Raw genomic sequence first — 24,717 nt, forward strand, 5'->3', positions numbered from 1 at the left:
CACCTCTGGCCTGGCTGAGCCTCTGGGTTTCCTGGGGGGCTGAGAGTCCTTCCCCCAGAAAGCCCTCCTTGGACCACAAGCCCGCTGCTGGAATTCCACAGCGCCTACCCACCCTGACCCACCAGGGCGTGGGTTCCCGGGCACCTGGCACACAACGGGAGGCCTCACCCGTGTGGGTCCATCTTAACCTGGCAATCTTGCCCCGAAAGCCCCCTCCCACAGCTGGGGAAGCCCCCTTCCGGGGGGCAGCCAGGCAGGCGGGGGCACACTCACGTTGGTGATGACGCGCAGTTTCCGGATGTAGGAGGCCTCGGTGTGCAGGAGCTCCCACACCGCCTCCTGCTGGTGGGACTGCCGCCGGGTCAGCTTCTAGAGGGAGCCAGGCAGGTGGGCGGAGGGAGGGAAGGCGGGTTGGGGTCCTGAGAGGGGCGGGCCACCCTCCCCTTGTGGATGGATGGTCACAGTCAAGACACCAGGGTCTCACACCATGGTGATGCATGCACAACCATGTTTACAGCAGCACAACTCAAAACAGCTAAATCTGGGAAACAACGTATATGTCCATCAACAGATGACTGGATTAAAAAAAATGTGGTGTTTACACACAGTGGAGTACTACTCTGCCATAAAGAAGGGTAAACTTGAGTCATCTGTAGGAGAATGAATGCACCTTGTGACTATAATGTTAAATGCATTAAATCAGACACAGATGCTTAAATATTGCATAACTTCTCTTACATGAGAAACCCGAAGTATAAATAACTTTAAAAAATAAAAGAGAAAATAGGAAACTGGGAGAGGGAGATAGCTCTTTTGCAAATAGGAAGGAGATCCAGAGAGGAAGGGCGGGAGAGGAAGGGGAAGGAAAGGGGAATAAAAAGAATTAAGATGGGGTCAGGGATTTAGCTCAGTGGTTCCAGCACCTGCCTCACAAACACAAGGTCCCGAGTTTGATTCCCGGTACCAAAAAAACCCGAAGATGTGTTAACTGCATGTATCTACCCCCTAAGGTGAACATAAGTATGTACTGCAAACAGGTACTAAAAAAAGTTTTTAAAAAACAACCAGGGTCTGTCCCTGCTCTGCCAGGCAGCACAGCACGCCCTCTGGCCTGTTTCCCCTCAGAACATCCCATCTCCGCCTCACAAGGGCTGCACGAACCTCGTGCCCATCAATGAGCTCCCGCCAGTTGTCCTCCAGCCGAGGGCAGGCACGATCCTCCTCTTCATCCTCCTCCTCCTCTTCCTCCTCCTCCTCCTCCCAGGAGTCATGATCGAAGCGCAGCTGGTGGGGCAGCCGGGGCAGCCCGAAGAGGCTGTAGGCGTGCAGCTTGGCTTCCAGCTGCTCCATCTTGTCCACCTCCTGGAAGGTGGCATGGGGTCAGGTCCGGCAGGCCAGCCGACAGCCGCCCTGTCCCACCCTAGGGCCACATACCCGGCCCAGGCCGCTGGTGCTGGGGCTGGAGCTGAAGAAGCCACTGAAGCGACTGGCTGCCCGGTTCTTCCAGCTGTCACTGGGGCCGCTGCTGGGCAGAGAGCAGCTGGAGGGCGGGGTGGGCTCCTGGCCCGGAACGCTGGGCTCCCCCAGGAACTCCGACATGTTCTTGCGCCTGCGGCCAGGGGCCTGTGGGGGGGGTCAGTCAAGGCCGGCTCCCATCCCCCACACCTCCCCTCAGGGTCTCAGGCCCCTGCAGGGATGTGGCAGATTCTGCACCCCTTCCCTGGGCACCGGCTTTCCTGAGACCCAGACATGAGCTGGGGCCTGGAAAGTGCAGACACACATCTGCTCGACAATTTTGTTTTGGTTCTGAGACAAGGTCTCCCAACATAGTCCAGGCTGGCCTCCGATTGGCAGCGATCCTTCTGCTCAGCCTCCCAGGATTACAGGAGTGCACCACTACACCCTGTAAGATTCACCTGACTGTTGGCCCCCAACAAGCATGAAGCAGGTGGGGAGAAACACAGCACAGCTCGCAGTGGATCTATTCCAGGACACACTCAAGCAGGGCCACATCTCACTTCCAAGCAGCAATGCACTCGCACGCACATGAACACGGACTCCTGTCCCCTGGCCCTAGAAGATCCATCGTCCAGGAGCAGGGCAGAAGGGCTCACCGCCAGCACCATCTCCCCGAGGCCCCTTGGGGGTCAAGGCGACTTGCCTAGAGGGGGCCCCACCCAACCTCTGCTTCTCACCAAGACATCGAGGTTCTCCCGGCGGCTCGGGGGGTCCACACGCTCCAGCACGGGGGCCCCGGCCCCGGCCGCCCGACACAGGATCGGGAGGCTCAGTGACTTAGCGTCCTTCACGCCCTGCTCCACCTTGCCCTCGTCCCCTGGCTTGGCTAGGGAGGTTTCAGGGGACAAGAAGGGGTGCTTGGCACCTGGGCCCAGAGGAGGGGAGCCCAGCTCTCTCTCCCCAAGATCGGGGCCCAGGCCTGTTGCCTTCACCGTGCCGCCCTACCAGCACAGACACCCAGGAGCACCCAGAGCCACCTGTATGGTAATGAGCCTGCTTGGGCCTGGCCAATGGGAACCTGAGCAGCCTACGAGGGGCTCCCATCCCTGGAAGCCCAGCCACCTGCTGCCTGCCACCTGCCACCTGCCCAGCCAGCAGCACGCAGAGCCTGCCACTCACCTTTAACCCTCAGGTAGTGTCCACCGAACCTGTAGGCCTCGAAGGTGAGGGACAGTGGCGTGCTGGACTGGTCCAGGTAGATGTCCACTTCTCCCAGGGTGATGCCCTTCCTTTCGAACACGGGCAGCAGCACCTCCCTGTGTCCAGGAAGGGGGCGTGGGTGTTAGGGACGGCCATGCGCCCCACCCCATCTACAGCCCCAGCGGCAAAGGGAGCACGAGTGGGAGGCACGCACGGTGCACACCTGCCGAGCTCTTTGGACAGGTGGGCGTGTCCACGCCAGGTGTGTCCGGCACAGGTGGGGACTGAGAGGCCCCACTTGCGGAGACCCGGGCCTCCGACCCGGAGGCCACACCTGCCCCAGCCCCACATCCACCCCCAGCTCCCCCCGGCCCTACCCCAACGACTTCTTCTTCACAGCTGGGACAAACTCCGTCTCGATGTCCACGTTCAGGTCAAATTTCAAGGTGAAGCACTCCTTGCTCGGGTCCTGAGGCCACAGGGGACATCAGCCTCTCCACTGTCACCCTCTGTCCCCTACCTACCAGTCTACAGTCCAGGATGAGAAGCCCAACAGGAAGTGGCAGCTGGGATCTCGCCAGCCCTCCACCTCCTCTGGAGGCCCCCTGCACCCCTCCTGCCCAGCAGCTGGGGAGCAGCCCCATCCGGGCCCGGTGGGCAGCCCTGGGCGCAGGCTGGGGGGACACACTCATTTCAGACCCATTCCTCATCCTGGAGGCTCAGCCTCAGGAGGGGAGGGAGCTGGGAGGGGCAGGGCTGTCTGGGGTCCCCCTGCCAGCCCTGGGGGGTCCTCACATCTGTGTGTCTCCTCCTCGCCTTCTTCTTGGAGAGTTTCAGGCCTGTGGCCTTCCGATCCCTGCAGGGAAGTGGCGGCGAGACAGTGGAGGTGCAGGTGAGGCTTCCCAGGGCAGGCTGTGGGTGGGGGTCCAAGGCTGCCCTCACCTCTTGCTCATCCCAGGGATAAGTTATTCAGCTGGGCTGGGCCCACACAGGAATGTGCGCCCTCTGGTGGCTACTGCAGGAGTCAGGCCAATGGTGCCCAGTCGGGTATGGGAGTCACAACCAAACTGGCTTCCGGGAGAAGGCCCGGGAGCATCTGCTCCCCACGTGGCAACCGCACTGCCTACCTGTGCCCACCTACCCTCTGCCATCCGTGGCACTTTCCTCCTCTTCCTCCAAGTCCACCGCAGGGCTGGTGCGGGGTGGGCACGACCGGGTGGACACATTCCGGGCCAGGACAGAGCCTTGAGAGAAAGCGAGGGGGGTCCTGGCCAAGGACAGAACCTTGGTCCCTCCTGAGCCCTTGAACACAGCCACCTCCAGAGGGACACAGTCTGTGAGCCTTGGGACACCCAGCCAAGGAGCTAGGGGCCTCAGTTCTTCCAGGAGAGGGGGTTGTTGGTTATTATCACCCCCAAGACCCAAGTGGATGAAAAGCTCCTTCAGCGACACTCTAGGTGGGGACCTACCCCAAACACCAAGCTCTGGCTGTTACAGGCAGGGACCCAAGGCCAAGCTCTTCCTCGAAGGCCTCCCTCCCCCACCGCTGTGACCACACCTGAAGTCCCCTGGCCCTGGCAGGCAGGTGGGGAGCAACCCTATGTCCCTCCAAGAGCAGGGAGAGCAGCCACAGAGGGGCCCTGCTCCCCAGGCCCTGGTGGTTTACAGCAGCTGGCAGTGGGGTCCAGCCCTATCCAGCAGGGGCTCCTTTCCTCCTCTGGGTTCCTGACCTGCTGCCCCGCCCCTGGCCTGGAGGGTCTGCCCAGCCCTCTCTGCCCCAGGACAGGAAGCTCGGGAAGAGGGGGAGCCTCTCTGAGGGCCAGGGCCAGCTGTGGGATGAGAACCAGCAGCACAGGGCTGAGCACCAGGAGAGCCAGGCCTGCCCTGGAGACAAGGCCAGGCCGGCCATGCGCTCGGGGTTCGTCATCTACAGGCCAGCCTTGTCTTTCCCATCTCCCTGTCAGGGTTCCAGCAGCACCAAAGGGCCGTTCCCATGCCAGCCCAGGGCTCAGAGCCGGCCAGGGCCTGCCAGGCTCACCCCGGGGGGGCAGGTCGAAGCGGACGTGGCCGTCATAATGCCCTGTGCTGTGGAACTTGCTGTCGCAGGCCTCGCAGAGGTTGAGGGGACCCCGGCAGTGCAGCTGCTGGCAGTCAGCGTGGTGGCATACCTGTGGGCATGGGGACCGTGGGTTGGCAATGCAGGGGTGACCTTCCCCAGCCCTCATGGTGTGGGCGCTGCCCCGGGATTCCCAGAGGAGCAAAACCCCCATCCAGGGGGAGACTGGAGACCAGGGCTGCGGGGCTGGGCACCAGGCCTCTCCCTGCTGTGCACACGGGAAGGGCCCCAAAAGGAAGCCGGCTGCTCTTCGGCTTGGCCAGCTCAGCACTGGCCCTGGAGTGCACTGAGCTGGGCGGGGCCAGCAGCCCTGTGCCCAGGCCCATGGCCCTCACTCTGAGCCTGCCCGGGAGCCCTGTAGATGCAGCACAGAATGACAGCTCCAACCTCCAGGGGCTCGGTCCTGTCGCTGCCAGTCGGCTTCCTACTTTTCCAGGGAAACAGCAGCCATCAGAAGGGGGCCATAGCCAGATGTGATAGCACAGACCTGCGATCCAGCTACTTGAGAGGCTGAGGCACGAGGAATGCAAGTTTAAGGCCAGCCTGGGCAATGTAGTGAGACCCTGCCTCAGAATAAAAGGGAGCTGAGTGTGGTGGAGTATGCGCGTAATCCCCACACATGGGAGGCTCAGGCAGGAGGACTGTCATAAATTCAAGGCAGCCTGGGCTATATAGTGAGACTTTGTCTCAAAAACAAACAAACAAACAAACACAAAAGGAAAAGAAAAGGAGGCCCATAAGCGCCTACCTGAGGTCAGCCTCCCGAGATCAGCCCCGCTGCACCTGCGCCTGCCCTTGCATCCAGATCCACTCTGGCCAGGTGCAGAGACACCGCTGGATCAGCACAAGGTGTGCCATCCTTCCCCTGTCCACATTGAATCCAGGCCTCACCCTGCCCTTCCCCACACCCATATCATTCCGCCTTCCTTCCACACAACAGATACCTGCACTCGCACCTCCAGTTCTCACCTGCCGTTCTCTTTATTTCTCCCCAGTTTAACTTTGCAATATTTTGAACCTACCAAAAGTTCTGAGAACAGCACAGTGACCTGCACACACTGCTCCATCTGCCTTCTCTCCCACTCCCTGTCTCCTCACCCCCTCCTGTGGGACAGAAACCTGGGCAGGGCCTGAGAGCCAGGACTTCTCATTGAGACAGGGTCTTGTTATGTTACCCAGGCCGGTCTCAAACTCCCGGGGCCAAGTGATCCTCCTGCCTCAGCCTCCCAAGTAGCTGGGACTCCAGGCCGGTATCATTCACCCAGCAAAGACAACTTCCTATAAAACCCCGTGCAGTGCCTGCACTCGGGAAACTGAAGGTTGATATCCACTCCCTCGTATTTGATACGTTTTCCTCACTAAGTCGTGTTCTTTACAGATGCCCCAGCCCAGGAATGGAACTGAGGTTCACACACACACAGCTTTGTTTAGTTTATCTGTCTGTACCCTTCAGGATGAATTTCCAGAGGGGCGGGGTATCACACGCCTGTAATCCCAGCACTCTGGGAGGCTGAGGCAGGAGGACGGCAAGTTCAGCCCAGCCTGGGCAATCTAGAGACTTCAAGAGACCCTATCTCAAAACAAAAGATGGGAAAAGGCCGGGGGATGTGGCTCAGCGCAAAAGCCCTGGGTTCAACCCCAGTACCAGAGTAGGCGGCTCCCTGGGCTTCTTTTTTCTTTCGTGACATCTGCATTTGGTGGCCCCCAGCCGGACCCCGGCAGAAGGCCGCTCCACGTGGATCCATGTGTTGGCCTCGGACAGGCTCGGGGTGACTGCCTGGGCAGGGACACTGCGGAGCCCACACCTGTCCTCTGAGGGCCTCACTGCCCCTGGCAGCGGCCCCTTCTCCTGGTCATGCACGAGGCGTCAGCGGGGACACCAATCTGTCCCGGTCAGCTCCAAGGGACTGTTGCATCCAGGGACTGCACAGGTGGCTCCTCCCAGCTGCGGCTGGGGACCCTCCCAGACCCTCCCCCACTGAGTTCCTGTCCCCTGGGCACTGCACTGGGCTCAAGCCACCACACCAGCTCTTGTCTGGTCACCAAGGTCCCTGACGTTGCCCTGCCCTTGGGCCCAGCACTGGACACACTGGGCCTCTGGGCCCAGTTTCTGCCTCAAAAACAAACTTGCAGGCTGGGGATTTAGCTCAGTGGTTCCACGGCCTGTCTCGTGAGTGCAAGGTCCCGAGTTCGATCTCTGGTACCAAAAAAACAAAACAAAACATTTAAAAAAAATAAAACTTGTCTCCCAAGGGTCCAGGCAGCTCCTGCAGGACCCCAACCCAACACTGTCCGGGTCCCTGGTCAACCAGACCCTACCAAGTGCCTCCAACTGGGCACAGCTGCTTGGGCCCTGACTTCCCCTGCAGCTCCCTCCCTCCCAGCTGCCGGTGTCACGGGCTGAACGGGGTCCCTTCCAAAAAGACACCACGTCCTACCGCCCAGTGCCCCCGAGTGGCATCGTTGCAAACAGGGCCCTTGAAAGGGCACAAGCTAAGATTTGGGCACCCCAAGTAGAGAGGTGGGGCGTACAGGAACCCCCAGACAAGGACACGCCTGGAGACAGCCACGTGGGGGGGCCAGAGAGTGGGGTGCATCCACAGCCACAGGACATCTGGGCCACCAGGGGTTGGGAGAGGTCCGGAACCATCTTCCCCAGAGCCTTCCAGCCCTGCTCATACCTGCATTTCAGACTTCAGGGTATCAGAACTAGGAGAATGAATTATGGCATTCACCTGGAGTCCCAGCTACTCAGGAGGCTGAGGCAGGAGGATCACTTTGAACCTAGGAGTTCAAGGCCCACCTAGGCAACCTATGGAGACCCTGTCTCAAAGCAAAACAACAAAAAGAATAAGAACGAATTTCTTGACAGCCAGATGTAGTGGCGCACGCCTGCAATTCCAGCACTCCCGAGGCTGGGGCAGAGGATCAATGTGAGTTTGAGGGCAGCCTGGGCTACATATGAGACCCTATCTGGAAAAAAATACAAATGTCTCTTGCTCTAAATCCAGCTATGTCAATTTGTTACAGCAGCTCCTGAAAACATATACATTAGGCCAAGATCTATGGGGTCACCGAGACTGTGTTATGCTCCAGACCTCAGGAAAATTCTGCGGACTCCACCTTTGGCCTCCACAGCCACCACTGCGCTGGTCACGTCCCAGCTGGATGACGCCAGTGGCCTCCTAACTGACCTCCCAGGCTCCACACACAGCTGGGAAAAGCACAGTCAGAGATTCCCAGGAGGACAGACAGCGTGAAGGCTCGAAGGACACAGTGATGGAAGGAAGGGGTGGGCGGGAGGAGGGGTGGGAAAGCCCGAGCTCCACTCCTGACCAGGTCTTCCTACCCCTGGCCACATCCAGGGCCCTACAGCTGTCCTTTCCTCTTGTCCTGGGAGCCAGAGGCTCCTGCTGACACAAGAAGTGAGGATCAGAGAGGTTAATAACCTGCTGAAGGCCACACAGCCTGTGTGTGACTGCAGATTTTAATCACCTTGGCCCTGGCCTCACGGGGTGGGGGTGACATTCTGTGCCTCAGTCTTTATTTTTTTGCCTCAGTCTTGTTTGCATTTACATACTTTTTTTTTTTTTCTGGTACCAGGGATCGAACTCAGGACCTTGCGCTTTCGAGGCAGGCACCAGAACCACTGAGCTAAATCCCCGGACCCACAATCTTGCTTTTAAGCCCATCTAATATACACACAGCAGATTCCACTCAGTGACCCACGCCCTATGGCAAGTCACTAATCAACCAAGACTTCTGTGCCCACCCTGTTGAGGCCAGGGCTCCCCTGAGGTCTGCAGACTCATCTCCCAGCCCCGTGCTGCCGCTGCTGGACACCACCCTGGCTTCAGCCGCCTCTATTGCTGATGCAGCCTAGGCCGGGGACATCAGGGCATCAGGAAGGCCGGGCCCTGGATCCGAGCAAATCCTACCAAGCAAGTCAGATTCGGGGTGAGGTTCCAGGAACACCAAGGAGATCATGGGCCCAGCTCTGTGGCCGAGGCTGGGTGGCCAGGGTCCCTCTAAACCACAGGGTCTCAGCTCCCTCCATGGCTGGGGTCTCCCCAGCATCAAAGCAAGGAGGGCCCTTCTCCTGGACCAAACTGGCCTCTGAGGGAGGAACCCCTGGGGTGGGGTGAGGTGGGCAAAGTCCCGAGGACTGGGGGGGGACGGGAGATCACAAGGCACCTCCAAAGCCGTCATCCTGACGGAACAGCGGGGCCCTGGGGGGAGCACCCATGGGACACCGGAAGCCTCTCGCAGGGCTGGGGCCGAAGCTGAGCAGGGTGGCACAGGAGGAAAAGGGGTGGCAGGGGTCCCCAGACATGGAAGGCCAGCACTGAGGGCCCTGTAAGGACGGGAGCGGGGACGCCTGAGGCCCAGCCCCCGCCATGGCGAGCAGCCCGGGCAGGGGTCCCACCCACTCGGGGACCTTGGGCCTCACCCCTAGCCATACCTGGTCTCTGCTGCCCTGAGCCCCGAAGGGCTCCGGGTCCAGGGAGAGTGGCCTAGGGCCCAGCCCGGAGGCTGCTGGGCGGGCAGAGACGCCGGGCCCAGTCCCCATTTCGCTGGAGGAAGCCGCGGTCTGTGCCCCAGACCAAGCGGAGGCCTGGCTTCCTGCCATTGTGTGGCCGCCCGCCCCGGGACGGCCCGGGTGACTCTCTGCAGATCCCTGACCCAGCCCAGGGCCACCGCGCCCACAGCCTTCCTGGAGGCCTGGCAGGGAGGACAGGGCTGCCTTCCCCTCGGGCACTCGAGCCACCCCAGAGCTAGAAACTCGAAGCCCAGCTTGGCCTCAGGCCCCTGCTCTCCAGACTGGGTCCCCAGCGGGGAGGGGGTCTCGTAACCCCTTGGATTGGGGTGCAGGGGTCCCTGCTGTGTGGTTTCAGAGCGCTTCTCCCCAGGGTGGGGAAAGGCAGCAGCGTTCCCAGCCATCAACCCGGGGGTAAAGAGACGTCGATAAAGTCCGAAGACTGGGCTGAGACCAGGGTTCTGCCTCCTTGGCCAGTGGGTGCAGTCTCTGCGCCAGGATGGGGCCGCCCACTGTGCACCCCGCCGGGCCTTCACCCCGAATGCTCTCCATCCATGCTCTCCATGCACCCGGACCTTCGAAGCGCTGGCACTGGGCCCCCACTCCAACTCAGCCTCCTCAAGGCGGGGTCTCCAAAAGATGCCCCTTCGCCCACCCTCTCTCAGTCTTCCAAAGTCAGACTGATTCCTTCTAAGCATTGATAACCCCCGCAGCCATCTCACTTCCTCATGCCCTCTGTCATTTCCCTGCTAGGACGGCCCTGCCAGAGCCCCAGGACCTTGGCCGTCGAGCTGTGTCCTCAGCGCTCGTGAGGGTCTGGCTCAAACTGGTGACGTCGATGAATGGATGCACATGTGAAGGCAGAGGAAGGACTTGGGACAGGGGAGTCTCAGGCAAAGGGTCTCTCCTTCCTAGGACCCGTGACCTTGGGCCTGCTGGGCCTGCAGGCGCCTCAATGCTGGGGGTCTTCTCCAGCCCCTTGTCCTTGCTGCTGCCCCCCAGGCAGAAAGCGACCTTCTCCTGAAGGACCCAAGAGTCACACCTCTCCCAAGAACTGGAGGCAGCAAACCCCACTTCTGAGACTCCAAGGAAGAGCTACTGTGCTGGCCCCAACTTACCAGAGAGGAAGAAACCAAGGCCTAGAGGTCATGTGACTTGTGCCAAGGCTACCAGTGCGAAAGTGGGGAATGGATGCCCAGCTGGGGACCACACCCTGGGCCTCACACAGGGCAAGGCTGGGCACAGGGTCTTGAAGCCCCCTCTTGGGGGCAGGGAGCTCCCACAGCCAGCATGGGGAGAATCCCTTGGTATGGGGTCAGCAGGTTGCATCAAGTAGAGACCAGAGGCCAGGGCCCAGCAAGCGCAGGGTGGGACAAGGAAAGGAGCCCAAGCCCTGCAGGGAGGGGGTGCTCACAGCTCCTGGGCTCCACCTCCTCTTAGAGCAGGGAGCTGGACCTCTTGTGCAGGCCCAGGAGGGCCCCGCCCATGACTCCCTGGGGAGGGGGCACTCCCCAGCCTGCCAGGCTGCAGGCCGCAAGTCAGGGTGCCGGGTGAAAGCGATACCTCAAAACCAGACGCAGGGGCTGCTGAATAATGGAGCCTCCAAGGCAGCCCCCAGCATCATCTCCCAAGCCCCAGGAAAGCAGGCAGCATCTCGAGGACCTCGGGGCATCCCGGTCCCACAGTGCACTGGGACCCCAGCCTGGGTGGGGTGGAAGAGCTCTGTGACCAGCAGAAGCCACAGGTCTGGGGTAGGATCCCGGGCCGACTGGGCCAGAACCAGGAGCCCAGGCGCCCTGGCTGCAGCGATATCCTTGCCAGGGCCTCCCTAGCAGAGCTCAGCACCCCTGGGTGCCTGCTGCCCCCAAGGCCCCACCAGTACCTCAGAAACTAAGGGTGGAGCCTGTGAGCTTGGGCAGGCTCGCCAGGGTGGAGTGGCTCTGCCAGGGTCCAGCCCCTGGCTCCTCCTCCCCTCTGCCTGGGCCTCACCCTTTGTCCTCCGGGTGGGTCCCGGGCCACTGTCCCAAGGCAGCTGGTGGGAGTGCAGGGCCCACACCACGGGTCTCCTCCTCTCAGGGGGTCCCACTCGGGACCAGGGTTAAGGGGAGCCCTGGAGCCCTGGAGCCCTGACCCCAGAATCAGGGCCTGGGAGCCCCGCCTAGACTCTGGGCACCCCCTCCCCCAGTGCCACACAGAAGGCTCCTTGGGAAGGAACGGGGAGAGGTTCTGGGGTCCACCTCCCCCACCCGCCCCTCCTTCTCTGTCCACTTCTCCAGAATGTCCGGCCTGAGGGTGGCTACCAGACCCCAGTGTGGCCCTGGACGCTGGGGAAGCAGGGGGAGAACAGGAAAGGGACAGCAGTAGCAAATACCCCAAAGCACCCCCGGCCCAACCCGAGGCAGGTGACTGAGGAATCTGCAGGGCCCAGGGTCCCCCTACTTTGGAAGGCAGCCCATCCTCCCCCTCTCTCCAACACAGCCTCTGGTGCAGCCTCTTGCACCCTCCTGCTGGCCCCGAGAGGACTGTTCCACCTGGCACTGACCTGGGGACTCCAAACTACCCAGCTGCCAGGCCCTCCAGGATCCCCGCCTCACTGATACCCCCCACAGGCTCCTCATGGCCAATCTCTGGGCCGAACCCTGAGATCACTAGGGCAGGGGCAGTGCCTGAGCCCACTCACCCTAAGCAGAGGTGGAGCCAGTGGGAGCCCCGAACCCCCCCAGGCCAGGGACCTTGTGGATCCCTTGACCTAGGATTCTGCCCATTAATTCAGGGGCCCCCAGCCCCCACTTCCATGCACAGGGTGAGGGGGACAGCAGCCATGGGGAGTGGGGTCATGGAGCAGAGGAATTACGGCGGGGCCCCCAGCACTGCATCTGCTGGGCTGGGCCGGGGACCAGGGCCTCACCAAAGCCCACAAGGTAGCAAGAGACTACACCAAAGCTGGGGTGCCTAGCATCCAGGCTCGGGGGAGGGGTTAGGGACATCACTGTCCCCAAGGGCGCTCCAGAGGACGGCTACATAATGAGTTCAGGGCCAGAGCTAAGTAGCAAGACCCTGTCTTAAAAGTTAAATAGCTTGGGCCGGGGACTTAGCTCAGTGGTTCTGGTGCCTGCCTCACAACTGAAAGGTCCCGAGTTCGATCCTGGTACAAAAAAAAAAAAAATTAAATAGCTGGGAGTGATAGCACAGGCCTGTAATCCCCAAACTTGGGAGGCTGAGGCAGGAGGATTGCCACAAGTTCAAGGCCAGCCTGGGCTACAAAGGGAGACCCTGCCTCAAAACAAACAAACAAAAATTAAATAAATAAGGGCCGGGGATTCAGCTCAGTGGTGCAGCACCTGCCTCACAAGTGCAAGGTCCTGAGTTTGATTCCTGGTACCCCCCCAAATTAGATAAATAAACAAATAAACAAACCAGAGCTCGGGATCAGACAAACCTCACTCAGGACCAAGCTCTGCCCACCTTGCTGTGTGAGGTGGGCGGGTGCCTGCCCTCTTGGGCAGCGGTGTCCCTACCCACCCAGGCTCCGTGGGTTCACTGAGCCCCTCCGCCCAGCAAAGGCTGTTATCACAGACAGCAGTGATTGGCTACGCCCCTCCTGTCACCTTGGCCCGGCACTTGTGCCCCACAGCACCCCCTTCCTGGGCCACCCCTGCTTCCAGCAGAGGCCTCCTCTTCCAGGATGTCCTCCTGACTCTCTCTCCTGTCACTCTGGCATCCATGTCCCCACACTGAATCTGGTCCCGAGGGATTCTCCTGAGACAGATGCCCTCATGCAGGCTCTGCTGCTTCCAGGCAGGGCCCGGGGGGCTGCCACAGGGTGTCCCAGCCCCGAGTCACCTCTGCAGAGGCCTCAGGCTCTGCAGGCCCTGGCGGGATATGCGTTGCCTGGAGCCCCCATCCAGGGAGAGAAAAGCAGCCAACGCTGAGCCCAGTGCCAGGCGCCAGCCTTGCCAGCAGATTGTATCTGACATCACAGCCGCCCCCCTGCCCGGTGACCACGGCAACTGGAGGCACCCCCTCCCCTGCCACCCCCAGAACAGTCCTGCATGTTCCTCTCCTCATGTGTGCGTGTCTGAAGCAGCTGGGGTGGGAGCTGGCATCTCCGATTTCTGCAGCTGGTAGGGCCAAGCCACACAGTGATTAGCAACATGAGCCCTGCCATTACAGACCTGGGTACTGGGTTCGAATCCCTCGTCTCCCACTTTCCAGTCATGTGTCCTTGGGTGAACCACTTCAACCCGCTGAGACTCAGTTTACCTATCCCTAACTGGGAACCCAGACAGGATCATCTCAGAAGGAAGGCACCGTGAGACGTTGGTGCCAACACAGTCCTTACTATTGTCACTCAAATGATTCTGCGGAGGCCGAACTCGGCTCCATCTCGCATGAGCTGTGAGGCTCGGCCAAATCACACGACCTCTCTGAACCCTGGTATCTTCATCTGGGAATCGGGGTGACAATACCAGCCCTGCAGAGCTGCCACAGCTGCGCACCAGGCTTGGAAAGCATGTGGCACAGAGCCCAGCACGTCCCAGGAAGAGGTGTCCGGGAGATGCCCCTGTTGCTGTCCCTTTTCCTAGCCTCGTTCTCTTGGATTTATGTTCTGCCCCACTCCTGAGCCCCACATCCAAGGCCAGGCAGCCCCATCTTCTACCCTTTGTCATCCCCAAAGCCAAAGTTCCCAAGCCCCACAGAGTCCCAGATCCACATCCAAGCCTGAAGCGTGGCCAGGTGCCAGCAGGGCACTGGGGCCAAGCCTTGGGGACCACTTCCCCTTCGGAAGGGTGCAGTGCCTATCACCCCAGGGCTGCTCCAAAGGCCTCAATTCGGCAAAAGGTGCCCCTCATTTTGGCAGAAGTCCCCCTTCTGCCTTTCCTGAGCCAGGGACAGCCCTCTGCATTCTAAACTAGCTGCCCACGCCCCTACCCAGAGGGCACGGGTACCAGCCCCCTGCACCCTCTTGAGCGCCATGGACACCAGGCTTGGTAGAGAGGGCAGCAAGAGCCCAGTGCCCTCCACCCTGGGCACCCAGCGGCCCAGCCTCCTACCTTGGCAGCCCGGCCCTTGTCCATGCAGGCCGGGTTCTGGCAGTGCAGTCCCCTCTCAGCTGGGCTCTGGTCGGCTGCGGAGAGGGAGCAGAGGGTATCAGTCGGATGCCAGGTGCCCAGGCTCCCCAGCCCAGTGGCCTCCCAACCAGGGATGGGTGGAGCGTCTCCTCAAGCCTCCTTCAAAGGAGGTCAGCGTCCTTTTCTCTTTTAAATGCCAACTTATCTGCCCGGAATCTGTGTGTAGAGCCCTTTTCTTGTTGCAGCTCCCTGGAGAAATTGTCCAGATTCCATGGGGAGAAAAGGCTTTGGGAATCAGCTGTCCCACTAGTGGGGGGAGCCTGGTGACCTAGGGCCCCACATTTTCTGAGGGGTCCCAGCAGGGGTGCCGGGAGCAGGATAGAGAGTCCAGAGGTCCAAGATGCCTTCCGAATCACTGCAGGAAAACCTGGGGGACCCCTTCTCCCTGCTGTCCAGGTCTGGCCCTGCACTTGGCCCCCTGCAAGCTGCCCCTCCTCCTGAGGGCTGGCTCGCCCAGGGCTGCAGGATGCCGGGGTTGTGGGGAGCGGGGTGCCACTGCAGGGGGCTGGGGCAGAGCTGCCCGCACCCCGCCGAGCAGCCCGCGCCGAGCCGAGCCCCCTCCCCGCGCCCCGCACCCCAGTCTGCACCGGGCGGGCGCCTCGGCCCCGCACTCACCCATGCTCAGGCGCCAGCGGGCCGGATCGGGCCGGGCACCCGGGTGCCGGGCGGGCGCGGGTCGGAGCCGCGAGGCCGGCGGGCGAGACAGGTGGGCGGCGGGCGGCGCGCGGGGGGCGGGGAGTCGAGCGAGTGGGCCCGGCCAGCGGCGCCCCGCGGCCCTAGCACCTCCCCGGCGAGCGAGCGTGCGGGCGGGGTGTATCCCAGGTGGGCCCTCCCACCGCACGCCTCGAGGGCGTGGTCAGCGCCCCCAGCGGGCCGCGCGGGGGACTCGAAGGCAGGCGGGGCGCGGCCGGGGGTGGGCCAGGTGCCGCCGGGACGGCCGCGCCGGGCAGGGACACCGGCCCGCTGCAGCCCGATCCCACGCCACCCACGCAGGGTGACTGTCGCTGGGTCAGGGAGTTTGAGTCCGCAAGGCAGGCCGACCCAGAGGTGGGCTCGGAGCTTGGGAGTGGGCTTGGAGACTCCTGCACTTTCATTGTTATTTTCTGTTGGTTTGCGTTTTCCAGTCTTCATTAGAGGATACATAGGCACAGAAAAGCAAAGCTGCTGTGAGTGCATAGCTCACCACAGTCCACCAAACTCGTTTCTACAAAATAAGCAGCACCCGGGCCCAGCAGCAGGCCCCCCTGAGCCCCCAGCCGCACTCCAAGGTGCCCACCCATCCCAGGCAAAATCTGCCTGATTTTGCACTTTATGTGAGTGGGATCGTCCACAGCTGACAGCATTTCCTGGGAAGAAATCCTTGAAGAGAGAAGAAAAGGTGCCCAAGACCCCCAAGGGTCTCGGACCTACATGTAGGCCCCGCCCACCCTGCACATGGGTTCCAGAGGCTCCCGGAAGACCAGTCCCAAGTGTAGAGGACCCCGTTTCCAAAGGCTGGAGCAGGGCCCCTGAGGGGATTCCTGACCCGGGGTTGGGCCCTGGAACTACCAGGGGACCCGAACCCTGACCTGGTCCCCAGGACTCTGCAGAGGGAACTATGCTGGGTGCCAGGACCTCTGAGTTCCCTGGATTCACTCAGCAAACACACATCAAGGGGCCAGGAAGGCTCCCAAGTGTCAAGCCCGGGGCTGGGAGCAGTGGCCCTGTTGGTGACCCTGCCAAGCCTCGGGAGGTCACCATGGGCCTGGTGGGGAGCTTACCATGCCCTGGGTGGGGGGGGGGGGACATATGCACTGCAGTGAGGAGGGGCTGTGTTTGGGCCACGTCTGCACCAAGGGCCAGCATGGGTGTCCTGAAGCTTCCGGGCTGGCAGGGGAGCCACCCCCAGTGTCTCTTGGCCTGCTCCTGGGGCAGCCATCTCTAGTAGGAGGCTGGATGTCCCCAGGATGTGGAGGCAGCTGGCTCAAGGGAGGATGGGCATCGGGGGTCACACCAGCCACAACTCTGGGGCCTCCTCTGCTATCTGGGTTCCACAAGGACCTGGAGCCCCCCGGCTGGCTTTGGGGGAGTTCTCCATGCACCCTGTCTGGGAGCATCTCTTGGCTCCAGTAAGGTTCTAGGACCCTGAGTTCTCAAAACTTGGGGCCTGGGGGTCGGGATCTAGAGCCCTTTGCCCCCAGTCCTTGGACTTTTGCCCCATATCCTGGAGGCTTCGGGTTATTCCTCTAGCCCTGGGGTCTGCCTTCCTCAGCAGCCTGCTGCATCCTGCTCCAGGCCATGGCCACCATAGGCCAGATTGCCCAAGGTAGCCATGGGGCTGCAGCCATGACTCTGGAGTTCTTTGCACTGGTGTGTCTGTCCCTGCAGTCTGCCCGTATGAACCCTGGCCTCTCACCCTTGACCTTAGAGCGGCTGAGGAGCTCATCTGCAAGCTGGACCCATGCTCTGGGTTGCCTGGCCCTGGTGGCCCTGGAGGGAGCTCTCTCCAAGCTCAGTTCCAAAGCTGGGACACCCTGGATCTCAATGAATCAGGCTGCCAGGTATAGGGGTGCACACCTGTGATCTCAGCACTCAGGAGGCTGAGGCAGGAGGATTGGCACAAGTTCAAGTCCAGCCTAAACTACATAGTGACACCCTGTCTCAAATATCCAAAATAGGGCCAGGGATTTAGCTCAGTGGTTCCACCGCCTGCCTTGCAAGTGCAGGGCCCCAAGTTCAATCCCTAGTACCAAAAAAAAAAAAATCAAAAATAAATAAAATAAAATAAAATCAGTCAGGTCCCTGGCAGTTCACGGTGCAGAGAGGGCCCTGGGATCGAGGGGTCAGGCAGGGGACAGGAGCCAGCCATGAGCTCCTTTCCCCGTTATCTGTCCTGCGTACAGATCTCACAGAAAAGGTGGGCCTGGTGAGAGGGACAGCATTCCTGGTGATGTCATACCCTGGACATAGCTGATTGGGCCTAGCTCAGCCAATCAGGTTTGCTGAGAGTTTGAATGGAGGCAGACAATTCCCATAGGCCCAAGGTCATGAGGTCGGTCTGGGTGGATGGGAGGCCTTGAGATTTAAGGGAAGCAGGGACAAGGGAACCTGCAGCAGCAGCCAGTCAGTGGAGAGGACCCTAGAGAGGAGACGGGAAGGAGGAGGTGGCCTTGTGGCTGCAGGGCTGCTCCCACGGCCTGTCCTTGGCCTTCCCGGGCCCTGTCCCCCTCTCCTGTCTGCCCCCCACCTTAGCCAGGCCGCAGACATATTGTGTTTGGCTGAGAACAGTGTTTCAAAAGAATTTGAAGTGCCGCCAACTTTGAAAAGTCAGGAGATTTTACATAAAAATCCAGATGTTTGGCTTCTCTTGATAAACCAGAGGAGACTGGCAGCCAGGACCCATGTTCTTCAAGGCTCCTGTCCCAGAGTTCTGTCTGTCTTAGAGCGGCATGGACTCTGCCTCCCTCCAACACAGTCCCCAGCGCGCCCTATGGCCTCCCGCTGTGTCCACCCCTGAGCCCGGCCCATCCTCCCTGGCCCTGGTCCTCCGTCCTCCTGGTCGCGACCTGCAGATATCTTGCCCTCTCTGGAGAGGCCCACGTCAAACCCCTCTTCCTCCTGAAAGATGTCTTGTGCCACATATCCAGATTCCAGGTGAATGTCCCTGCGTGACTCTGCTGTTCCGGGCCTCGGCGCTGACTCATGCACACACCACCCACCGTCCCCTGTGGCTTTGGGAGGAGCTGACAGTAACCGGAGCTCTGCTGCTGAGCACCTTCGGGGGCCCTGCTTCCCAGTGCCACTCATCCCACCGTCCAACACTCGGGACATTATCTAAGCCAGACAGGGGCCCTCACCGGGGGGGCCTGTCCATGGGTGCTGGGGTAGAAAATACACGTCAAATCTTTTTTTTTTTTTTTGGTACTGGGGATCGAATTTGGGACCTTGCACTTGTGAGGCAGGCGCCGGAACCACTGAGCTAAATTCCTGGCCCAGATTTTAAAGACTTGGTGCAGGAGAAAGAAGGTGAAGTTTCTCACTGATAGTGGGTTTTGTGGGTTCTTTGTTCTTTTACTTTGTTTTGTTTTTGTTTTGAGATACTGAGGATTGAACCCAGGGCCTTCACACTGAGCTATATCACCAGCTCTTTTTCTTTCTCTTTCTTTCTTTCTTTTTTGGTACCAGGGATCAAACTCAGGACCTTGTGCTTGCCAGGCAGGCACGGCACCACTGAGATAAATCCCCAGCCTCCTTTTTATTTCTTGGGACAGCATTTTGCTAAGTTGCCCAGGCTCGGTTCAATTTCCCATTCTGCTGCCTCAGCCTCCCAGGTGATTTTTTTAAATACTGATGACATACTGGAATGAAAAAGTGTGGGTGGAATTTCTTGGGCTAAATAAAGTACATTATTGACAGGTGTGGTGGCGCACACCTGTGATCCCAGCACGCGGGAGGTTGAGGCAGGAGGATCACTTCGAGTTCAAGGCCAACCTGGGCTATATAGTGAGACCCAAAAAACAAAACAAAAACGTTGTACATTATTAAAATTCATTCCACCTGTTTGTTTTTAGTTTTTTGTCTAGAAAAGTTAACAAAAGATCTATTGGGCAGAACTGTTGTAAACAAATGAGAGGGGGAGGTATAACCATTCTCCCCATTTTATAGATGAGGAAACTGAGGCTCAGAGACTAGAGGGACTTTCCTAAGGCCATATAGATCATGAGGAGGCTGGGACTGGAGCCCAGGACCCTAAGACTTGAAGGCTGTGCCCCTAACCACCAGGTGCCCACAGTGCCCCCACAGTGCCTGGCTCAGTTAGGTGTTAGGCAAACATGAATGATCTCCCATGAACCCTCCCACCCCAAGAGGGCACAGCCTCCTGACCACTCCCCGTCCCCCAGGCCAGGCAAGGAGCTGTGGCCTCCAGTGCTCCCTCCCACTTGAGCCCAGCCCTCCTGGGAGCCTGGGTTCACCTGGGCAGCTGCCCCGGGCTCTGCTGGGCTGGACCCCCTACCCTGGGAAGGCAGGATCGACTCAAACTGCCCAAAGCGAGAGGGGTGGGGCTTGGGCAAACAGCTGTGGTCCCAGACACCTGCCACTCCCTAGGCTGGACCCTGGTCAGGGCCCCTCAGGACTCCGAGAAGAAATGAGCCTGAGCCTCCTTCCCCAGGGTCCTGGGGCATCTTGGGGCAGGGCAGTTAAGGGGGCCCAGTGAAGGATGCCGCTCTTGCCTGCAGCCCAGAGCCATCATGGGCCCCGTCCCCTGGGGCTGGGGATCATGACTGCTGCCTGCCCCCACACCCCTGGGGCGGATGCACTCAGAATTCCTTCCCGGGGCCAGAGAAACGGTCTACACAGTTCCTGCTCCAAGGCCTGTGGCCAGGCGGCCACTTCCTCTGGCTGAGGCTGCTATGGGCACCTGCCCATCTGTCCATTGCCCACCATGAGCTTCCTTTCGAGTGCCCTGGAGGAACTGAGAGTTGCCAAGGGGGGAGCTGGAACCAGGCTGCAGAAATAGGTCTGCAGTGCAAACTCGGGACAGTCATGCTCGTGTTGGGGCCCCACCGCCATCCTGGGGCTGGGCTGACCCAGCCCAACACCCACTGGCATGGAGCCGGGCCAGGGGCCAACTGGTGGCCAGGACTGAGCCCACCCGACAGCTGTGAGGTCAGCTCACCCTCCGCCGCCTTGGCCCATCCCAGATCTGCTCACGTGCCGTCAGCCGGTGGCTGTGTGAGTGCCAGGGCCTCTCTCTCGCCAGCCTAGGGGAGCATGGGCCGGGGACATGTGAGCGGGCAGGAGTTCTGGGTGCCAGCACTGGTGACCTGACGGAGCCGCACCAGAATAGAGGGGGACCCAAGGTGGCCCTGCCTGAGGGCAGCCATGAAGGTTCCAGGGTGCATGTGATGGAGGAGCCCGGAGTAGAGGGGGCGGTCCCTGTGAACCTCCAGAGGCAGGAGGCATGGGGGCTTCACAGACGTACCAGGCGTGATTGAAAAATACGGTGAATGTTAAACATGATTTTAAAAAATGTATTACAGGAGAAGGCACACTGATACTCTCCCCTCACGATCCTCCCCCTCACTTCACACACGTTATCTATGGTTCTTGCCGCTTTCTGAAGCAGTTCTGGAAGTCCTCTTTCTGGAGTGTGTTTAGATGCACTGTTCTGGCTGCCTCAATATCTCCTTTTCTTTTCTTTTTTTTTGCTGGAGGCAGTTTCTCGCTATGCTGGTCAGGCTGGCCTCGAACTCACTATGTAGCCCAGTCAGCATTCCTCTTGCCTCAGCCTCCTGAGTGCTGGGATTACAGGCATGCACCAGCATGCCTGGCCGCCTCGATGTCTTGAATCCATTCGAAACGTTTACCTTTCATGGTCATTTGACTTTGGGGAAGAGCCAGAAATTGCACGGTGCCAGATCTGGTGTGTAAAGTGCATGAGGACACAGCGTCATGTTCTTACGGGCTTCCCTTTCTGCTGGATGACTCTCAACAGCAGCGTTTTCTGTGCTTTTGAGCACAGCGTGTAAAAACACTCAGGAAGGAGGACTTCCAGAACTGCTTCAGAAAGTGGCAAGAACGACAGAATAAGTATGCTCAGAGCCAGAGGGGTATTTTGAGGTGGATCCATGGCAATGTGCCTTTTACTGTAATAAAATTTTTCATTTAGTTTTTATTTAATTTGAAAAGTTGTAGCAGTACCTGTTTGCAGTACATAATGATTACATTCACCGTGTACATAGCACATTTTAATTCTTTTCACTTCTCCGCCGTGTGTTTCGATCACACCGCGTAGCTCCAGGTGGCGTCCGGGTGGTGGGAGCAGAGAGTGAAGGGGAAAGGCCTGGGGAGAATGAGGTTCAGAAGACTGCAGCCCCCACACACCCCTGGGGAGCAGCTGCCCAGTGTCCCAGGGCGTGGCTGGCTCCACTGGGCTGCCCTGGGTTGTGGTGGTCTGGTGACATGGCCCGAGGCAGGACCCTGGGCATGCAGGGGGCGGGCCTCTGAGCCCACAGGCAGGCAGGACTCTCCCACGGTGTCTCCGAGAGGGACTGACCGACGGAAGCTCTGTCCTCCACCAGGCCCCTCACCTACTGTTTCCACCCGCACCAGCCTCTTGCCTGCCCCGTCCATACCCTGCGCACCCCAGTGAGTTCTGGGCAGGGAAGCCACCTCCTCACACAGCCCTGTCCTGCAGCCTCCTGCCCACACCTCAGTGCCCAGCGCTCTGGGGCCCAGGTGGGCACTGCACCAGTCCCACCGCCCCAAGCAGCCACCCCCACCAGCCCACCAAGGCAGGCACCGGTCCAATGAGCACAGGGACATTGGTCATTCCTGTCCCCCGGGGCAGCCACCTCCCTCTGAGAGCAACGGTCCCATCTCCTTCGGGACCCCTTCCCATGTGGTCTGGGGCTCCCTCTCACTTCCCTCGGGGGCCCAGGGCTAACAGTGCTGGGAGCTGGTGCCCACACTCCGCTGGGCTCCTGTAGGCCAGGCTCAGTTTCCTTGGCTGCATCAAAGTGCCCTAGAGCTAAGCTCGCGTTAGTGACCATCAGGCCAGCACAGGTGGGGCTTCCTCTCTGCCCCAGGGAGTCCCAGGGAGCATAGAACCCTCAAGGCAACACAGAGGCTTCATTATCCTCCTCCTGAATGTCCCAGACACATTGGGCTGGAGAGTAACAGAGGTGCTGGGCTTGGTGCTCCTCATGACCTTGTTTTGCCTTTTTTATTTTTGCAATACTGGGGATTGAACCCAAGGCCTTTGCACTTAGCTGCATCCTAATTCTCTTTTTTTTTTTTTTTTTTTTTTGAGACAGGGTCTCACAGTGTAGCCCAGGCTGGCCTCAAACTTGCAACGATGCTCCAGCCTCAGCCTCCCAAGTGCTGGGATCACAGGCATGCGCCACCACACCCGGCTTCCTTTTATTTTTTTTATTTTTGGTACTGGGGATCGAACTCGGGACCTTGCGCTTGAAAGGCAGGCGTCAGAACCACTGAGCTAAATCCCCAGACTGTCCGTTAATTTTTTGGGGGGTTTTTTTGGTACCAGGGATTGAACTCAGGACCTTGTGCTTGTGTGGCAGGCAGCGGAACCACTGAGCTAAATCCCTGGCCCCGGTCTGTTAATTTTTATTTTTGCTTTTTTTTTAATGCAGTGCTGGGGTGAATCCCAGGTCCTCACACATTCTAGGCAAGAGCTCTGCCACAGCCCCAGGTTTTATGTTGAGATAGAGCCTTGCCAGTTTGCTAAGTTGCCCAGACTGGGCTCACACTTTCCATCCCCCTGTCTCAGCCTCCCAGAGTACTGGGATGACAGCCATGTGCCACCAAGCCCAGCTGTCTTGACTCCTGAGAGGCCCAATCTCACAATGCCTGGGTTTCCTCAACTGAAACCTGGGGATAACAGTGGAAATGACCCCCATCCGGAGCCGGAACATAAACATTCCAGAGGGGCTCATCCCACAACACTGCCCCAAGGGAGCTGTGAGTCCTGTTTGCCAAGGTGCCTGGAGCCCAGGGCTGCCCTGGGCCATCGCTGGCCACGAGCAGCAGGTCCAGCCCCAGCGCAGGCCCCCGTGCCCATTGTGGTCTCCATGCTCCAGCCCCTCCCCTCGAGTGGCCCTCCGGAGGGCTCTGTGCCCCACGACCGCACGCCACAGTGAGTGGGCCACAATGCTGGGCTGAGGAGGCGGTCTGGTGTCCCCCCGGGGCCACAGGCCATACCTACCCCTGAGGTCCTCGATGATGTCCAGGCTGGAGCTCCAAGAGAAGCGCTCCACGGTCTCCAGCCCCAGCTGGGCCAGGTCCCCAGGCAGCGCCTCTAGCTCATAGGCACCCCGCTTCCTCCAGTGCAGAAACATGCTGGGACTTAGGGGCCTCTCGGCCCGGCCTGCACCTTCCGAGGCTGGCAGCCCCAGGGACCTGGGTCCCCGAGGCCTAGATGCAGCCGGGGCTCACAGGGCTACGGCAAAGCAGCCTCCTGGAGAGGGAGTATTCTGGGAGCGGCCGGGGGCCTCGGAGCTGACCAATGGCCAGGGCCCCAGCCCCACACAATGCGCCTTTCTTCCCCTCCTACAGACATTTTACAAATTTCGCCTTCCCAAAGCCCCCGCTGCGGAGACGGGCCAGCCGTCTGGGGACTGCAGAGGCCCGGGAAAGAGCACAATTGTTTCTCAGTGGCTTTGCAAAGATAAGTTTTCAGAGGACAAAAATGTGCTGTCCCAGGAGCAATTCTGGCCTCCGGCTGACCTCCGACCTCACCCCAGCCTGCGGCCCCCCATAGTACTCAGTGGGAATGGGAGTACCTGGAGGCACCCCAGAGTCCCCAGCCTCCTCCCCAGAAGCACACCTTGCCCCCAGCCCTACTGAGCCTCGGCCTGAGCAGCCTCCAGGGCCAGAGGGCAGCAGCGGCCTATGAGGCCTGGCTCGGCCTGTGGGCTGTGCAGAGGGTCCCCTCTCTGAGCCCTCACTAGATTCCCCGCCTTCTGCCTTCCGCCTTCTGCCTCCCTCCTCCCTCAGACTCTTCCATCCACATCGAAGGCTGTGCCATGCCTGACGTCATGGGGCTGGGCCTGGGCAAAGGGCAGGCCAAGGGAAGCTGGGCTGGGGAAGGTGGGGGCTGGGTGTAGGGATCCCGCAGCAGAACCCGACAGGGATGTACAGCCAGCCCCACAGGTGGAAAATGGAAAGTCACTGGTCAATGTATTCTAGAATCTTCTCATAAAAATATCCATTTTTTTCAAGCTAGAAAATAACCAGGAGCTAGCGGGAGGCTGAGGCCGGAAGATCACAGGTTTGAGCCCACCTCAGGCAGCTTAGTGATTTAACAAGAGCCTGCCTCAAAATACAAAAGGGCTGGGGCTGGGGATGCAGCTCAGTGGGGGGCTCTGGGTTCAACCCCCAGTACAGCCAAAAAGAAAAAAAGGAAGGAAGAAAATAACAACTAGGAACCCAAGGCAGCCTCCTGTGGGGACCTCTGCCCTCTGCTACCTGTCCAAGTGGCCTCTGTCCCTCGCCAATCACGATGGCTTTCCCTGGGGGTGGGTGTCGTCCCAACATGGATGAGAAACTGAGTCCAGCCATCAGCACTGGCATGTGGGTTTGGAGCAGGACTAGCTTCAGAGCCCATCTGAGGACCTGGCAAAGCCGCTGGGGAGAAGGCCAAGGGTCTGAGGGCGGTGGGATGGTGCCTTGCCCTGGGCTTCCATCCAGGCCCGGCCATGCTGCCAAACCGCCTCCGTCCAACCCTGCCAGGCCTGGAGAAGCTGGCCTGGGTACAGCCAGAGCCAGCGCCC

At 60.0% G+C, this 24,717-nt stretch overlaps 1 protein-coding gene across 8 annotated transcripts in view; it reads right to left on the minus strand.

Annotated features, from left to right (window-relative positions):
* The window catches only part of Plekhg5 (pleckstrin homology and RhoGEF domain containing G5), a 28,751-nt gene extending 4,851 nt beyond the window's left edge, over window positions 1-23,900 (minus strand). For 2 of the 8 annotated variants that reach the window (XM_004863711.3, XM_004863712.3), the window contains exons 1-10: window positions 9,237-9,359; window positions 4,697-4,826; window positions 3,800-3,902; window positions 3,454-3,514; window positions 3,036-3,127; window positions 2,638-2,774; window positions 2,196-2,344; window positions 1,435-1,623; window positions 1,162-1,362; window positions 274-369 (exon numbers count right to left, since the gene is read on the minus strand). In XM_004863711.3, the coding sequence (XP_004863768.2) occupies window positions 274-369; window positions 1,162-1,362; window positions 1,435-1,623; window positions 2,196-2,344; window positions 2,638-2,774; window positions 3,036-3,127; window positions 3,454-3,514; window positions 3,800-3,902; window positions 4,697-4,826; window positions 9,237-9,344 (1,266 nt within the window). In that variant the 5' untranslated portion in view covers window positions 9,345-9,359. Of the gene's footprint in view, window positions 1-273; window positions 370-1,161; window positions 1,363-1,434; window positions 1,624-2,195; window positions 2,345-2,637; window positions 2,775-3,035; window positions 3,128-3,453; window positions 3,515-3,799; window positions 3,903-4,696; window positions 5,150-9,236; window positions 9,360-14,365; window positions 14,874-15,058; window positions 15,165-23,146 lie in introns of those variants that run through there. The other 6 variants (XM_087214387.1, XM_087214390.1, XM_013065159.3 and 3 more) reach the window with 6 other exon arrangements.
* Window positions 23,901-24,717: the final 817 nt, after the last annotated feature.

The sequence above is a fragment of the Heterocephalus glaber genome, unplaced genomic scaffold, assembly GCF_053883595.1.
Source record: "Heterocephalus glaber isolate CG9 unplaced genomic scaffold, H.glaber_assembly_v1.0 deba00001447, whole genome shotgun sequence".
Classification (NCBI taxonomy): domain Eukaryota; kingdom Metazoa; phylum Chordata; class Mammalia; order Rodentia; family Bathyergidae; genus Heterocephalus; species Heterocephalus glaber.